General features: G+C 34.3%; 3 protein-coding genes and 1 long non-coding RNA gene across 4 annotated transcripts in view; 1 reads left to right on the top strand and 3 right to left on the bottom strand.

The window, feature by feature from the left end:
- Nucleotides 1-6,873: 6,873 nt before the first annotated feature.
- On the bottom strand, nucleotides 6,874-9,539 carry LOC111707613 (uncharacterized). The gene is made up of 3 exons (XR_002766482.1): nucleotides 9,460-9,539; nucleotides 7,963-8,045; nucleotides 6,874-6,957 (listed from the first exon to the last, which is right to left on the bottom strand). It is a non-coding gene; the product is annotated as an uncharacterized LOC111707613 (long non-coding RNA).
- LOC111707612 (uncharacterized) lies at nucleotides 6,957-10,296 on the top strand. The gene is made up of 4 exons (XM_023480745.1): nucleotides 6,957-7,678; nucleotides 7,892-8,322; nucleotides 9,483-9,555; nucleotides 9,790-10,296. The coding sequence occupies exons 1-4, from the start codon at nucleotides 7,472-7,474 to the stop codon at nucleotides 9,892-9,894; spliced, it is 816 nt and encodes a 271-aa protein (XP_023336513.1). The 5' UTR covers nucleotides 6,957-7,471; the 3' UTR covers nucleotides 9,895-10,296.
- A 4,321-nt stretch (nucleotides 10,297-14,617) lies between these two features.
- Nucleotides 14,618-15,156, bottom strand: LOC111707595 (uncharacterized). Its single transcript, XM_023480728.1, has 2 exons — nucleotides 15,148-15,156; nucleotides 14,618-15,079 (listed from the first exon to the last, which is right to left on the bottom strand). Exons 1-2 carry the CDS (start codon nucleotides 15,154-15,156, stop codon nucleotides 14,618-14,620), a joined length of 471 nt encoding a protein of 156 aa, XP_023336496.1.
- Nucleotides 15,157-15,224: 68 nt separating this feature from the next.
- Nucleotides 15,225-17,883, bottom strand: part of LOC111707614 (uncharacterized) — a 103,458-nt gene continuing 100,799 nt past the window's right edge. Inside the window, 5 exon segments of the mRNA XM_023480746.1 lie at nucleotides 15,225-15,419; nucleotides 15,859-15,967; nucleotides 16,756-16,900; nucleotides 17,276-17,503; nucleotides 17,680-17,764. Of these exon segments, the coding sequence (XP_023336514.1) occupies nucleotides 15,225-15,419; nucleotides 15,859-15,967; nucleotides 16,756-16,900; nucleotides 17,276-17,503; nucleotides 17,680-17,764 (762 nt within the window).

A 17,883-nucleotide genomic window follows, 5' to 3' on the forward strand; every position in this document is an offset into this window, starting at 1 on the left:
TCAATTCAGCTTTATTTGTAGCCTTAAGACAGGGACAGGACTTACTCCTTTCAGAATGGGCCTGTGATGTAAGCAGCGACTTCCTAATTTTTGGAAACGTTTCAGAACGTTGAAGTTGGTAGGATTTAGGCTTTTTACCTACAGTTGTCATCAGAATCAGATTTGACTTCTTAATCTGTTTCTTATACTCTCTCAAAACTGAAATAACAGTTTTCACTATTTCCAGTACAATTGCAATGACCAATAGAATACCATTTGTAGGTAAAAGACACCCTACTTTCTCATGTGCCTCTGCTGTTAAATTGCCTACAGATGTCTGATTTAAACTTACTATTGACTTTACTATTCCCAATTCTTCTCTCACGTGGGTTAGAAGCTCATGACTTTTACTGTCTGCAAAATGTGTGCATGTAGCATAGTACACATTATTTATTATGCTGATAAAGACACTTACGCTTCCCACAATAAAGGCAGTTACCCTAGGGGGTAACTTGACGTAAAGTTGGGGACATGCAAACAGCAGTAGCCTTCCTCCACACAGTGCTAAGAAACAGCATGCACATATAGCTGAATATGTGTTCAGAGAAAGAACTGTTGAGGAGAAGAGTTGTTGATTCTCGACAAACTGCGCTAGTTCCTGATTGGCCCAGCAAGCAATGGTTGTAAGGAAGTAACAACGTGTTGCTGCCAAGGCTGCTGCTAAGAGTAGGAGTGCAAGAAGCCTGTTGAGTAGGTTTATCTGAGCTGGTGGTCGACTATTCAGGAATTGTATAATAAGAACCGAAGCTGTGATGGTTGATATGTAACCAACAGTTGATATGACAAAGTTGTAGTAGCTTGGCATTTGAGGGACAAACACCACCATCAGGATGTAGGCTGCAAGGAACACTGTCTTCAATATATTCTTTGTCTCCATTTTTCATGATGTGCCTTCTCCACTAATGGATTATGACTGAAATATTAAGAGAAATTTATGGGAGAGAGAGACCAGAGAGCAAGGCAATTTACCGAAAAACCAGTGCAGAAAACTATTGTGTTGAAGTAATATGTATGAAGGTAGGGATGGATAGGCCTGGGCATTGTTCCCGGGGTACAATTGTTCTTGCACTCTTGTACAGGAACGAATGGAATTATCCAGAATGATGCCATCATCGTTCTGAAGAAAAAACATATGCATAGACCATGTTCTAAAAAATATTGCATCAATCTGTACATTAACGTTAACGATCATCCATGGTCAACAAACTGTTCTTTATTAAGATTACAAAGAACAGAACAGAACAAAACAGGGATGAAATGATGGGAAAAAGAACAATTGGAGGAGGAAAGAACAATTCAACTGAAGCTTCTCTATTTTAACATTTAATGAACGATTTCATAAAAAACACCCAGCCAACATATATTTTACTAGAAGGGGGTTATTCATTTGGCGTCGTACCATACCGTTTTTCCTCATATAAGCTATATTTGTATTGTAATGCTTACCATAGGGATGGAACGTTTTCACTGTTCTGAAAAACAAACTCATCGTATAGTTATCGACCTGGAGAAAACGAGAAACAAAACGGTTATCAAAACAATGGATCTGAAAAACTAACCAGTTTGTTAGTTTAAACCCCTAGTTTTTTCCAAGGTTTGTTTTGAAAAATCAAAAACGATTCACATTCTTCCAATCCCGGAGGTTTAAGATCAATATATGTTCATTCTTCTGTATTGTAATCTTTAAAATTGTTTCAAATATTTTAAAATGTCATATTGGAAATTATATTTGCAATTTTTTATCAATGCATTTAAAAACAATCTCTTCAAAGTAATTGTTTCCAAAAAATAAAAATCAGATAGACAGAAAATATACAGATAGACAGACATATTTACAGATAGACAGACATATACACAGATAGACAGACATATTTACAGATAGACAGACATATACACAGATAGACAGACATATACACAGATAGACAGATAGATAGACTTAAAGATAGACAGACAGATAGACAGACATATTTACAGATAGACAGACATATACACAGATAGACAGACATATTTACAGATAGACAGACATATACACAGATAGACAGACATATACACAGATAGACAGATAGATAGACTTAAAGATAGACAGACAGATAGACAGTCATATAGACAGATAGACAGACAGACATCAATACAGACAGACAGATAGACAGAGAGATAGACAGACGGAAAGATAAACAGACAGATAGACAGACGGAAAGATAGACAGACAGATAGACAGACATATAGACACATAGATAGACACACAGATAGACAGACAGATAGACACACAGATAGACAGACAGATAGACAGACATATAGACGGACAGAAAACAGACAGATGGAAGACAGATACACAGATAGATAGACAGACAGATAAACAATTAGATAGAGAGACAGATAGACAGACAGATAGACAGACAGACAGATAGACAGACCGACAGACAGACAGATTGACAGACATATAGACAGAAAGATAGACAGACAGATTGACAGACAGATAGATAAACAGATAGACAGACAGATAGACAGACAGATAGACAGAAAGACAGATAGACAGACAGATAGATAGACATATAGAAAGACAGATAGATACACAGATACACAGACGGATAGACAGATAGACAGACAGAAATACAGACATATAGAGAGACAGATAGACAGACAGAAAGTCAGATAGACAGATAGACAGATAGAAAGTGTAGTATTCTCGCACTACTAAACTTATGCAATAAATTGGCAAACTTAAATTGGCACTTTGATGAGATTTTACTTCAAGTCATCTTACTTGTTTTATCAATCATCTGTGCAACCTGATGACATTGCAGATTGGGTTATTCCTATCACTCGGGCCTAACCCTCATGCGCCGTCAATATCTTTGCAACCTGGCATTACAATACTTCAGCTATCTCCAACATACAGAGTAAGCCTTATATAATTGTATGCACGTGCAATTATTAACACCCAAAGTAATAAAGTCATTCTTACGACATATTTACATTTATTTACAACATATGTAAAAATGCATATATCACATTACATAAAGATATTTACTGGTACAATTATTAGCTTTGATCCCTTTCTATTCCTAAGGTCTCTCAGCTTGACGTTTAAGCACTTTCTCAGTTAGGTTACCAAGTCTGAAGTGCTGATATAGCTTTCAGTCCGTCTATCAACTTTATATCTTTATTATTACAGGTATGCTGGTCAACCCGCTCCTGCATAATCCGGAGCAGATTCCAAACCTGATTAGACAGCCTGTCTCTGACCTCTTTCATAGTTGGGCCAGGATACAGCCTGTACTCTTGTTCCCAAGTCTTCCCTGTGTCCCAAACATCAACTTGTGGGACATCAGCAGATTGAAGGGAGTTAACGTCCTCAGGAATGGAGGACAGGAGATCCATAATCTCCCTCTGGAGTTCCCTGACTTCGGTCTCAAGCTTCTCTGACTTCTCCAGGATATCTTGCATCTCCTCATCCTCATCAATATCCTCTCCTAGATCCTCCACTACGTTCTCATCCTCCGAGGTCGGAACGGTGACAACGGGAGCATTCCCACTGACAAGAGGAGCAAGATTTGTAGGATCCACTTCATCTACATCTAAAGCAGCTTCCTTGATGTAAGCTGGGTTCATCTCTTCCAAGTATAGCTCGTCCAAAAAGGTTCCCTCTGTATGCTGTCTGTGCGCTGTATATAGCACAGGTCCCGAAGCGGTAATGTGCAGGAGACTTGTGTCTACTCTGCTACAGCTCGGGATGTACTGGCTCCTGGCATCCCGTTGAATTCAAGGGACTGTTCACTCATATTAGAACAATCCGAAATACAACAAAAGACAGATAGACAGAGAGATAGACAGACAGATAGACACACAAATAGACAGACAGATAGAAAGACAGATAGACAGACAGACAGATACAGAGACGGATAGACAAACAAATAGACAGACAGATAGACAGACAGACAGATAGACAGAATGACAGATAGACAGAATGACAGATAGACAAACAGATAGATAGACAGATAGAAAAACAGATAGATAGACAGATACACAGACGGATAGACAGATAGACAGACAGATATACAGACATATAGACAGACAGAAAGACAGATAGATAGACAGACAGATAGACAGAAAGACAAATAGCTTGACAGGCTGACAGATAGACGGATAGATAGACAGATAGAAAGACAGATAAATAGACAGATGCACAGACAGACAGACAGATAGAAAGACAGATAGACAGTTAGATAGACAGACAGATGGACAGACAGATAGACAGACAGATAGACAGAAAGACAGACAGCTAGACAGGCTGACAGATAGACAGACAGATAGATAGACAGTTAGAAAGACAGATAGATAGACAGATAGAAAGACATACAGAAAGACAGATAAAAGACAGATAGATAGACAGATAGAAAGACAGATAGATAGACAGATAGAAAGACAGATAGATACACAGATACACAGATGGATAGACAGATAGACAGACAGATAGACAGACAGATATACAGACAGATATACAGACAGATAGACAGACGATAGACAGACAGATATACAGACAGAAAGACAGACAGATAGACAGACAGATAGACAAACAAATAGACAGACAGATAGACAGACAGATAGACAGAAAGATAGACAGACAGATAGACAGACAGATAGAAAGACAGATAGACATACAGATCGAAAGACAGATAGAGAATCAGATAGATAGATAGATAGATAGATAGATAGACAGACAGACAGATATACAGACAGATAGACAGACAGATAGACAGACAGATAGACAGACATATAGACAGACAGATAGACAGACATATAGACAGACAGATAGACAGACACATAGACAGATATACAGTACAGACTATATGTCTGTCTATCTGTATATCTGTTTGTCTATCTGTCTGTCTATCTGTCTGTATATGGACACCTGTTAAGAACTTCTGCACCCCCTCCCCCCCCCACCCCACAAGGGGAGCAAGCCATCTTAATCAGGCTAGGGGGGGGGCCTAGCCCACATTTTCTTGGTGGCGCCACTCATTTAGTTCATTCTTCCACATTTTTTGGCACCTAAAAAAAACTTAAATCCTGTATCTGCCCCTGTTGACATTTAATCCTTTTTGTTTTTAGAATTTCCTACTATTTCTCATGTAGAGGAAATTGGGAAACTGTAGCTAGCTCAAATTTTTCAAATTTGATCATTGATAAATTTTGTAGTATTATTTATCCCTTTACACAGCTAGGTGGGAATATGAAACATATTGATTTACAATTTTTAATAATAAAGTAAAACAATGTAAAAATGTTTACTAATGGCGGAAACACAACTATTAATGTTTCCTTTCAGTAATTGCATGAACACCATGATGGAACCTAGTGCAGCAAATATTCAAGTAAAGACAAAGATATAATTCAAAACAACCCCTGATCCAAAGTATTCAAAAATATTTATTGTTGAGAAGGAAGATAGAGACATTTTAAATAATGTTAAGTACTTTCACAAAGCCTTTTTGTCCAAGCAGAAACTTCCCAAGGGTATTTTCCCAAGTGGAAACTTCCCAAATGTGCAATTCCCAAAGTTGAAACTTCCTAAATGTGCAATTCCCCAAGTGGAAACTTCCTAAATGTGCATTTCCCCAAGTGAAAACTTCCCAAATGTGCAATTCCCCAAGTGGAAACTTCCCAAATGTGCAATTCCACAAGTGGAAACTTCCCAGGTCTGTCCTAGCCGCAGCGCTCAGCCCCCTAGCCTGCTTTAGCCGCAGCACTTGTCCCTGATGAAGCCTGCGGTCATTGAAGGCCTAACCAAAGATTTGGGAAACTGGCACTAGGGAAATAAAATATTTGGGATGTTGCAATTGGGGAAATTGTCAATTTGAAATTTGCCCTTAGAAAATGCCTTTCAAAACCATTAAGTTTTATATTTTTCATCCCTCTATCCGTCAAAACCAAGCATATAATTCTTGGTACATCTCTCCAACTCTAAGCAGTATAGACTAGGGAACCTGGTTAAAAGTTTAGTGAGTCTAAATTCTAGGACCTGGTTTCACCATTTTAATATAGATTTTTCATGTTCTTTGTTGGGATAAGTATTTTGAATATTTTAGCATTATGTCTTTTTTGCTATTTTGATGCATTTTGAACAAAGTTTAATATTTGACTGAAAATATTCCAATACAGACAGGATTAGGGTTTCCAGGAAAAGAAAACTTCTGTGGTAACAAAAAAAAAATTTTGTTTTCATTTTGAAATTTTCTTTACAGTTTTTCGCGTAATTGAATGAAATTTTGCAAAAAATATTTTCGGGAAAAAAATCATTACAGTTTTTTGTGCAAAAAAAAAACTTGGAATTCTCTGCTCTGAGAGCTCAGCATCAGAAGATTTATGATTTCATAATTTTAAATTCTCGCGTAGCAATTTCCCCTTTTTACTAGAAACCCTTCGACAGGCTACACTTCTATCTAGTTAAAGTTTTTCCTTTAGTGTAAACATGATTTAGTTACTCATTATTTCCTTCAATATCCCTCCCCTAAATTCTTGAAATTATTATTCCACTGCATATGGTAAATTGTAGGTCCTGGTTAAAAGTACAAGTTTTCATCTTTGCTATTTCAAACCATTTTGTATTTGGAAAATTTTAGTAAATAAAGTCTCTTGGGATATTTTTGATGGAATTTTAACAAAAGCTTAAAATATGACTGAGAATATTCTGATCAGGCAACTTTGCTGAATTTTGTTTTGTGTGTGCAGCATACACATGATTTGGTTGATTCTGGATATTCCCTAGGTTAAGGTTGGAAATTTCTTCAACACACCTTGCAAACCCTGGAGCAAGATTATTACGTGCCTGGAGTATTCAGGATTCATCTATGGAACCCCGTGGATTGGAAGAATTCTGGCTGTTCTCATTAGTGCTCTACATTTAGGAAAATGAATCTAAAAGAATAAAATATATGAATAATAATGATAGTATTGATATCAATTTATTTCTAAAGTTTGAACATATGAATCAATGTTGATGTGATAAGGGCTGGGCTCTGCACAGTTGTAGAGTTTCCCGTGGAATGGAAAAATTTTGCAGAATTGCAAATTGTGCAGAATTTTGAGGAATTTTGGTGTGCAATCTAATATGTAATTGCACGAAAATATTTGCAGCAATGGCAATTTTTCTTTATCAAAAAATTTGTAGAAGAGATTTGCACAATATAGTAAAAAAAATGTGTAAAATTTTTCACCAGTGTGTTTTATGGAATTATTACTTCGGTTTTTCTTAACCCCTCCCCCCCCCAGAAAAAAAGTTCCAGATCTTCCAATTTTTGCACAAAAGTTAAAAAGAAACAGTAGGCATCGGGTTTATTCTTGATGTTTTGAAATCATTAGAACAATGTGGTGGTTAACTTAAACTTTTTATTCATTAAAGTTCTAAGGGTGTACTTGTGTATTTATTTGGATGCGAATGAGAAATAACACTAAGACGAGAGATGTAATAAATTCAGCTGTCTTTTTTGTTTATGAAATTCTATCTGTAACCATGAGTTTTCTGCTGGGTTACTCAAAGGAGAATGCTACAGAATGTTACAAAGGAAGCCAGACTCCTGGAAAACCCTTGATTCTAGTTGTATTCTTTTTAGTGTGTCTGGGATTTGTAGGATTAACGGTAATAAAATAAACTTTAGCATTTGAAAGTACTTAAGCATTTCAAAATTAGCCATAAGACTTTTAGTTTTATTTTCTTAAACTATGACAATTGATTCATAATATATGAATATTGAATAACTTTGCTTCTCTAATATTTTGCATAATGAAGAAAAAGCAGAGAGAAATTATAAAAGAAAACTGAAATAATGAATACTATTTGATAACCATTTAGGTAGAACCTTTGTTTGAGGGAAGATTAAAAATCATCCTCATACTTTGGACAGTAATTCAAGTATGTCTTACCTCAAAATCACTTGTTGGTTTGGTATTGTTTGGAACTGTAGTCACTGGATTTATATCAAAGATGGAGAACTTAGAGTTCAATCCTGAAAATACTCTCATGATTGGCCAGAAGCGTTTGGAGATGTTTCGTAAACTTAAAACTGGTTTTGGACCATATTTGTTTGCTCTGTTTTCAGTTCATACCCTGGCTCTGGTTGCTATAGTATTTTTGGCTGTTGACTTCTTGAAGGAAGGAGTTGATACTCAGGTCTTAATTGGGTTCACACTCATCACCTTCTTTACTGGATTGCCATTGTTGTACACAGTCCTATTGGCCAAAAGTGCACATTCAAAGTTCCAGAATATCTTACCAGTTCTGAGGTACTTTATTATAAACAAGGATAAATAAATACAGAAATGACTTAACTGATGCCCTAACTGCTGGTGTTAGGTACTTTCCCTAAGGCATTTTCCTTAGAGCGACTTCCCAAGTGGAAATTTCCCAAATGTGCAATTTCCCAAGACGCAACTTCCCAAAGATTAAGTTATGCCCTCTGAGGCACCACAGGCTACAATGGGGGCTAAGCAACGCGGCTAGGTTGGGCTAGGGGGCTAAGCTCTGCAGTTAGAACAGGCTGGGGTCCAAGTGCTGAGGCTGTGACAGACTTGGGAGGTTGCCGCTTGGGAAATTGCACAATTGGGAAGTTGCCACTTGGCCTTGGGAAAAATCCTTTGGGGAAGTACCTTACATCTAACTGCCCTAGTGAAAATAATTGAAAATATACAAGATCTTCAAGAGTTCTCCATTAGCTAGATTTAATTAGTCGGGTATATATCAACTGCAAAACTTTCTTTTTGAAATAATTAACTCATAGTGATCAGCTAATTTTGTGATTAGTTTCATTATTTGATTTCAAATACTGTTTTCTGTTTGGCGAACAAAATTCAAATTTAAAAGTCAAATAGTCTTTTATAGAAATAAGATAGAGTTGTATATCTTTGTTCCTTTTATTCCTTCTCTTAATTCAAAATTGTTCCTTTCTCAAAATCATTTAAATACAAAATTGATTTTTTTATTTATCACTCTAATGAACAATTAAGAAAATTAGTGACTGATAACTACAGTCTTAATGTTTTGGGGCAATTTTTTATCATTGAAAGTTAGATTATAGTAAACAGGTTAAAATTTCCTTTAAAACAAATATAATTATTCATAAACTCCTTGATTCCAATCAGAAATTTAGTCTTTATGTAAAATAGCGTTTTCCATCCTATATATATGGATGTTTTGAATTTTGTAATCTTTTCCTGCATGTGTGCAAGCGTTAACCTTTGATCACAAACTATGGCTAAGACCTCTTCTCTGGTACAAGAAAATTTAAACATAATATACCCCACAAATTCCTTAAATGTATTTAATTGCACTAACCAGTCTAGTGTACCCAATGTGAAGTAATGTAATCAAAGCAAGTTCTATGCCCAATATGTTGGCTCATTGGATCAATGAGTGCTCTGTACCTGTTCGTAAAATGTTATTACAGGACTGCATGCCGCATGGAGACAACTGAAGTTAAGATGGATTACTTACTCCTCATTCTGGAGATTCAACAAGAGGTTAGAACTAGATTTTATTCTAAAAGTTAGTAAATAGAGTTGTTAAACATTGAAATAGATTTGAAAGTGCTTGTGTTTTACTCTAGACATTCTGATTGTTTGTTAAACTCTTTTTTTATTCATTAATCATTTTTGGGTTGACACCCTCCTTGTAACCCAGTTACCCATTCACTTTAGAAAGACTTTTTCTTGAGGCCAGTTGCTTAAAACAAAATTCATCGTGAATTTCTTTAGGAAACATTTTCTGGGTGTGAATTCTTTCTGATTGAGAAGTCTACTTTGCTATCTGTACTTGGTACTATTGTGACATACTCAGTAGTACTTATTACGTCAGCATAGAGTACACTTTGCTTTATGTACTTGGTACTATTGTGACATACTCAGTAGTACTTATTACATCAGCATAGAGTACACTTTGCTTTATGTACTTGGTACTATTGTGACATACTCAGTAGTACTTATTACATCAGCATAGAGTACACTTTGCTATCTGTACTTGGTACTATTGTGACATACTCAGTAGTACTTATTACATCAGCATAGAGTACACTCTTTGCTATCTGTACTTGGTACTATTGTGACATAGTCAGAAGTGCTTATTACTTCAGCATAGAGTATACTTTGCTATCTGTACTTGGTACTATTGTGACATACTCAGTAGTACTTATTACTTGAGGAAAGTGTAAATGATGTTATCTGAATTATATGTTTCATTTATGTTACTATACGTATGTAATACTTTAAAATAATATACATTTATGTGCAAATTTAGCATTAAAAAAAGCAAACAAAAACCGAATTAAAGCTAGAAATCAGTAATAAAAGTTTAACAATATTTTATTTATCAATTGTAAATGTTTCGCGACCAAATCTGGCTGCTTTAAAATATTCTAAAGTATTAACCTAGTCATAATCTGGTCTGGGGTCTGATTGGAACTAGCACTAAGTCTACTACTAAAAACTCTTTTCCTCGAAATAACTGTGTTCTGATTAGCTCCAAACGGGTTTAATCTGTAAAAAGATTGCCTGATTAATTTTATTAATATGATAAGAAAACAATATGCAGGAAAATAATTAATATATATTATTTTAATTAATATATAATTAATATAATTAATACCTCAATGTATCAAACTTTCTGTATCAAAATATCAAGTTTAACTGATGAAAAATGGCGGACACAGTACAGATTTAAGGTAAAGTTTACAATACAAAACTGGTTTTGATTTGTTACTACAGACGCGGTCTCTCCTTCAACTTCAGGGGTTTCACATCTTCTAAGTGGAGAGTTCAGGGGCTGGGAATTTAGAACGAGATGAGTTCGTCGCGAAAAGTAAAATAATAAATTACTTATTACAAGAAGATTTATTTCAAAGATTTAAGAATTTTGTAAACCCTATCCAGGGACAAGATTAAATGAATTGGAGAGAAGTTGCTTAACTATACATCAGAGCTAGGGTTTCACCGGAATTCCAGGTCATGGTTTACATACGTAAATCTTTTGGAATTTTTCCCATTTCCATCAGGGAAAAGGTTCCGTAATTCCGGAATTACTTTTTTATCCATAACCCCTAAGTTTCAGGAACACTGATCTTACAGATCTTCAGGAAAGTTCTAGATGTTTGTTTGTTAAATTCCGCTTTATGGAAAAATCGGAATTTTCCAGGACAAGTTTCCAGGAAAACGTTGAAAACAACTTAAGCTCATGAGTAAGTGATACTAACTACAAAATATAAAGATTAATATGCGCCTGATTTAGCTGTGAATAATCATGAAATATAAATTCTGTCTGCCAGTGTGAATCATATTCATGTCTAAAAATAATTACATCTACAGAAAACGGTGGAAAAATAAGACGACATCTGTAGCAATCCTTCTATTTGATGTTGTTATAGTGCAATAAATAGTAACTTATAAAATAATTCTAAATTAAATTGGTCTGTATGCAGTATACCCTCTGTAAGTGCCGTGTCTCATGTTCATTAAAGTATTTAAAGTCATAACTTAAGTCTAAAAGTTGCCTATTCCACTCTATTTATGTACATTGCTTGTCCGTTTGTATACAATAAAGGTCAAAATTTATGCATAAAAATGTCGAAATTTATTATTTTTAATTCACCAAATCAAAGTCTAGTTTTTATAAAATCTTATTTATATAGCTCATTTCATATACAGAGGGGGAATGGGGGGGGGGGGAAATTCCTGAAAATGTAAATATTTATAAGTTCTTAAAAGAAGTAGAACCACTGAGTGGAAGCCTATGAATCTTATGAAAGACAACAAATTTTGAGTTTACTACACAAACTCACATTCCTATTATGAAGATTAGTTTCAAGAATAGACACTGGGAAATTTTTGTGTTTTATGTAACAAAACTCTGAAATTTTTACGGTTTACGGAATGGAAACTGGAATTTTTACGGTTTACGGAATACACTCTCAGTACAGCTGTATTCTTACCTTACAAGTGTCACCTCAGTTTTTGTTTCCGACAAAATTATTAATAATAGTGATAATTTTAGAATAAAGTGCTTATCTTACAGTGAAATAAGTGCAATTTTATGTGTGTTTTATATTTTCTGTTTTTATTTTTTTTTTACACAATCTTGGAAAAATGTCAAAATTTCATTTTCCTTGTTATATTTGACACTTGTGACGTCGTGTATTATTGGTCCATTTCTCTGTTGCCACCTAAGAGAATAAATAATATTCTATTCTCTTAGGTTGCCACCAATTGTACTTGATAATCTATTTGCCGTAAAAAGATAGATATAGATTGAGATATGGATAGATAAATAAATAAATAAAGTTAGATCAAATAGTTAAATATATAGATATGAGGCAGAACGTATATAGTTTGCGTAAATTGAGATATGATCAATTAACATTTGATATATATATAATTATTCATTTACATCCTACAATCTACATACAGTGGTAAGTAATTATATAAATACAATGAAGACGACTTTTAAAGTTAATTTTGATTGTTAACAAGCTTTTTTCGCATTACAAGTTTACAAGTAATCCAAGAGAAGCTTTTTAAAACAACCAACAAGAGGCCCTGGCTAAATTAAATTTAAAAATTGTGCAATTTAATCCTTCTCTTGATTTTTATGTTTATGTATATCTATGCTGATAAACAGCTTGATATAAATCAAAATTGTAATCTAAAGTCGTCTTCATTGTATTGATATAATCGCTTACCACTGTATATTAGGTTTACTGGTCACTTAATTAAAAAAAGAAAGGCATTCTGTGATCTCAAATAAAAAAATTATTTTAACACTTCCCCACTACTCTTATTTTCTGGAATTTTGGAATTTTGAATGAATATGTTTGAAAATGTGGCAATCTTTTAAACTTTTATGTAAAAATTTCCGCTACGGTGTACTCTTTAAAGAACTTAAGTCTAAAAACTAGTGAGCGATCTCTTTATCAAAATCTAGGATTTATATTATATCAAATATTTGATATTTCAGATTTAATCCTGATTTCCAAATAGTTAAAAACAAAACATTTCAAAAAATAAGATAAATACGTTCCATTGAGGATTCTGAGTATTAGAGATAAGTTATTGTTGAAGGGAAGTGAGTGCTTAAAGATTTAGTAGAAAAATGTAAAATTAGAAAATATAGTTTTATGGCAAACTACTTTGTCTACAGTGAGAACCAGAACACTCTGGAATCTATGACTTTGAACAGTGATCATGAGACACCACACTTGTTCGGTGTAAAAAGGCCCAATTTACTTAATAAGTGATTTCATAAGTAACTGGTAAAACTATTTGCTTTGTATCTATTATCAATTACAATAAATAACTGGCATAATGTCGTCTTCCTATTCTACTGTTTTCTAGTTATCACTGTAATGTTTGCTTTTTGTTTGAATAATGGGATTTGCAACAGTAGAATCCAAAAAAAATATTTGTTGTTTGGTCAAAAATTAACAAAGGAATTGAGTCTTCGCCACAAACTATTATTTCACAATCCCTATATCTTTGCAACCCTATGACGTAACCCTTAGACATTTCTAACTATGAAAGCTGTTAGATCATATAATCTAATTTTAAAATATCAAAGGTTTACACAATTAGGTTTATAGATTTTGAGTTTGTGTCAAAACTCAATTTATTTGAAAACACCTTGAAAAAAATGAAGAAAAAATGTTCTCACTGAGAAGAAAAGAAAAATATAGAAAATGAAAAAGGTTATAATTATTAAGAATTTATTGAGCAGTAGAATGCCACAATTCATCATTTCTAAACACATTCATACAGTTGGTTAATAAAATTGTTAATAAAATTAATAATATGTTAAAACAGGGATATATCCAAGGAATACAATAAATATCCAGAATGAATCAAATTTTATACAACAAAAAACATGATCAAAAACACCCTCAGTCATGGGATAAAATAGCAGCACCAAAATTTTTCATGAAAATTATATTTATTGTTTATCCACTGACTGAAGATCTTTTTATGGTGATTAGAACTGGTTTAATAAAAGCTTACGTACTAGTATCACATGGTCAGGTAGTTTCGGTACAACATATACAGTACACTACAGTACAGTACATGGACAACATCGTACAACTTGACGGAATTTTGGCACAAAATGGTTTGTTTTTAAAAGAAAGTCTATTGAAATATACTTCCGAATTGAAAAAGAAAAAATGAAGCCTTTTTATTAAAATGTTTGCACATTCCCTTTAATGTAAGTGTGCAGTCCAAATACTGTACATAATGTACATACATAAGACAAGGGAAGATGAATATATTTGACCTGTATATTATAATCTTCACTACAAGCTCAGTAAAGGGAGGGTTTAAAGGGAAACTACTCTTGTCTTCAAAATTATTAAAAGTTAGCTATACAAACAAATTTGTTCAGGGCACTCACTGTAAAAATTGAATTCTAAATGACTTTTTAACAGTGCACAACTGTTTTGATCTGATATCTTGGCACAGGTTATTTTTCTAGTAGTAACATTTTTACAGTGCATAGAATTAAAGAAAATTAGCTAAAATACATCAAATATTAGGTTGACGGCTGGTTGGTTTAGCGTAGGTAGTCTGGTGCTGGTTCTAGGAGGGGAGGAGTAGGGGTTGTGAACAGGGGGTTAGGGAACTCTGCAGGATGAGGTAAAGGTCCGGTACTCTTGGGTTTACGTCTGTAGGCCATTAGCCAGCAGGACACAGCAATAGCAACAGCAACAAGTGCGAGTAGTGCTGTGATAACCAAGGCTATGATGAATCCTATCTTGGAGACACAAACATCCTCATCCTTCTCTTCTCCAGTCCTAGGATCAACTCTAGATTCCTTTCTCCGTTCTATGGTTAGGATTGCGTTGGAGGTGACCTCTATCTCCTCCCGAAGCTGACCGGTGTACACACTACCTTCAACCTCACGCTTCTCGCGGGTCTCATTGACTTCGTTAACACCTCTTCTTCGTCGTCCGTATGCGTTACTTCCGGCGCAGTTCTGAGGTTGGCACTGTCCAAAGCATACTCGGATGTTGCACTGGAACCGGATGTTGTTCTGTGAAGGAAACTTGAAGGCGCTGAAGGTGGATGTAAGAACCCCTAGACCGCGTTCATATTCCCATTCTCCAAATATGGAAGGATCAGTGGCGCAGCCGTTATCGTCAGTTACAAGGTATTCATTTTCAAACATCATTATGGAAGAGTCCACATGTGCCGAATTGCACCTTGAAATCAATATTATCTATTCCAGTCTGTTGAACATCTATTGCTTGTCTACAGCGCTCATCATTGCTATGTCCCTTCACGTACATTACTCCGTTAAAGTTCTTGTCTCTCAGGTTTATATCAACTAGGACACCATCAGACAAGCAGTTCACCTAGGCATTTTTTAAAAAAACATAAATAACTAAAATTTATAAAAATTTATTTGTAAAAAATCAAAAAATGTATCATGTAAAACTAAGAAATTGAGTATTCCACAAGAACTTTTTAATCCCTATTTTTTAGCAATCCGATATAACTACTGTTAGATCAAAAAGTCTAAGAATAATGGTTTACACCATTAGTCCGGTTGCAAAGATATAGGGATTAAAAAAATTGTCTTTGTAAATAAAAATGAAAAATAAGATATCCAGAGCTTGAAACTTTTAAATAGACTGATCAAGTGAGTTAAACTCATTTCTAGTAAAATCTTTCAATAGTGAAAGATTAAATCAAAAACGATCAGTTAAAGAGTTAAAGTTATGAAGCTCAACTCAACAACACAAAAAAGTGTTCACCTTTAGATTTGCTTTAATGTTTTTGAAGATTACTTACGGTTAGATCTGGTCTGGGGAAATCAGTTTTGGTCGGAGGTTTGATTGGTACAGGTACACAACCATCCACAGGGTTACCAATATATCCTTCTATACACTTGCACACGCACCTGGAACAAATACAAAACTTAATGTATTTTTCAAATTGGATATAATTAATTAAATATTGATATTGAATATTAGCAGATTCAACGTTAATTCTCTAATTCCATTATCTTCGAAAATGTCCACCACTCCCCATTAAAATTGAATCAAATTAAATTAAAATGAAAAGAAAAAAGCATAATGTTGTGATAACAACACGTGAACAAATATTGCAAAAAACAGAAGATATTAAAACACTATTTTGCGTCTGAGTCGAAGTTCTTAAAAAGAAAAATTACAAAACTAAATTAGACTTTTTTCCACAATTCTATCCGGAAATGACTAAATGTTTTCTTTCACAATTCTATCCGGAAATAACTAAATGTTTTCTTTCACAATTCTATCCGGAAATGACTAAATCTTCACTTCCACACTACTATCCGGAAATGACTAAATGTTTACTTCCACACTACTATCCGGAAATGACTAAATGTTTACTTCCACAATTCTATCTGAAAATGACTAAATGTTTACTTCTACACTATCCGGAAATGACTAAATGTTTACTTCTATACTATCCGGAAATGACTAAATGTTTACTTCTATACTATCCGGAAATGACTAAATGTTTACTTCTATACTATCTGAAAATGACTAAATGTTTACTTCTATACTATCCGGAAATGACTAAATGTTTACTTCTATACTATCCGGAAATGACTAAATGACTAAAGTAAGGTCCTAAAACGTGTAATGGACTTGTACAGTTAAAATTCAAAGTTAAGACTATTCTTAATTAGTTAAAATGACTAACCTATGATCTAGTGGGGTACCGTAGGCATTAACTCCACATGGCCATCTTACACAAGGATCTCCACAAGTGTTATTATTCAGCTCACAATACTTGATGTTGGAACAATCATCATCTATCACACATTCAAGAATAGGCACACAGATTCCTAGAATAATAATTATTTTTGAACCATGGACTTTTGAAAGAATGGAGATTAACTTCATCCCTGTTTTTTTCCTGTAACGTTAAGTTGGATTAAAAATTTCATTATATGATCAATTTTGGTCTTTTTTAATATCAGCTAACCGCCCAACAGTTTGGTTTTTGTGGCCTATCAGAAAAGGTTATTCAACTTAGAAGGCTAAAATATGACATACAGTCTATTCAATATGTTTATTTTGGACCTCTGGTTGATGGTTAGCAGATTTCTAAAAAACTCCAAAATGTAATACTCCTACTGTGGTGTGTTAAGTTTATGCCCTGATTCACGATTAATAAACTCACTTTTCATTAAAGTCAAATTGGCCATTTATAATGTTACCTCCAGGTCCTAACTCCATTCCAGGTGGACAGATGCAAGCTTTACCGTCCTCAGAGGGAACTAATCCCTTGCTGGAGTCACAGAGACAACGTCCTCCATTCAGGACAAATCCAAGTTCTACAGGACATCGGACACAGTTCCCTTGGTTGTCTAAATAGTGTCCTGGAGGACAAACACACTCATCCGCAGCATTCAGGATCAGACCTCGGCCAGGAGGACAAGTTGGTACTAAAAATTTAACAAGTTTAAAAATATTCAAAATTTTTTTTTAAAAATGTATTTTAAGTAAACAACTAAATTGACCTCTTCTGGTACAATTTTTTATGAAATTAAATGTCTCTTTGAAACTGTTTGAAGATTGCTATCCAAAAAATATTAATATTTGATCATGATGACTCATTTACCTGGAGTACAACGTATTGCCGCATTTCCTTGGTATCCTGTGATACAGATACAGACCATAGTTCGAACTGGGAGTGTATCCAATACCTGAAAATATCAAGAACAACTTGAATTATTTTATAGAAAAACTGTTAAGAATTTAAAGCCAAAAGAAATAGGAACACATTGGGTGTGTTCCTACTTTTTTGAAATTATTGGTTCTGTTT

Source organism: Eurytemora carolleeae, unplaced genomic scaffold (genome assembly GCF_000591075.1).
Source record: "Eurytemora carolleeae unplaced genomic scaffold, Eaff_2.0 scaffold336, whole genome shotgun sequence".
Classification (NCBI taxonomy): Eukaryota; Metazoa; Arthropoda; class Copepoda; order Calanoida; family Temoridae; genus Eurytemora; species Eurytemora carolleeae.

Coding starts and splice junctions, on each gene's coding strand:
- LOC111707612 (XM_023480745.1), top strand. CDS start 7,472: ATGCGAATGAGAAATAACACTAAGACGAGAGATGTAATAAATTCAGCT. Junction 8,323..9,482: donor AATATCTTACCAGTTCTGAG/GTACTTTATTAT, acceptor ATGTTATTACAG/GACTGCATGCCGCATGGAGA. Junction 9,556..9,789: donor TTCTGGAGATTCAACAAGAG/GTTAGAACTAGA, acceptor GAATTTCTTTAG/GAAACATTTTCTGGGTGTGA.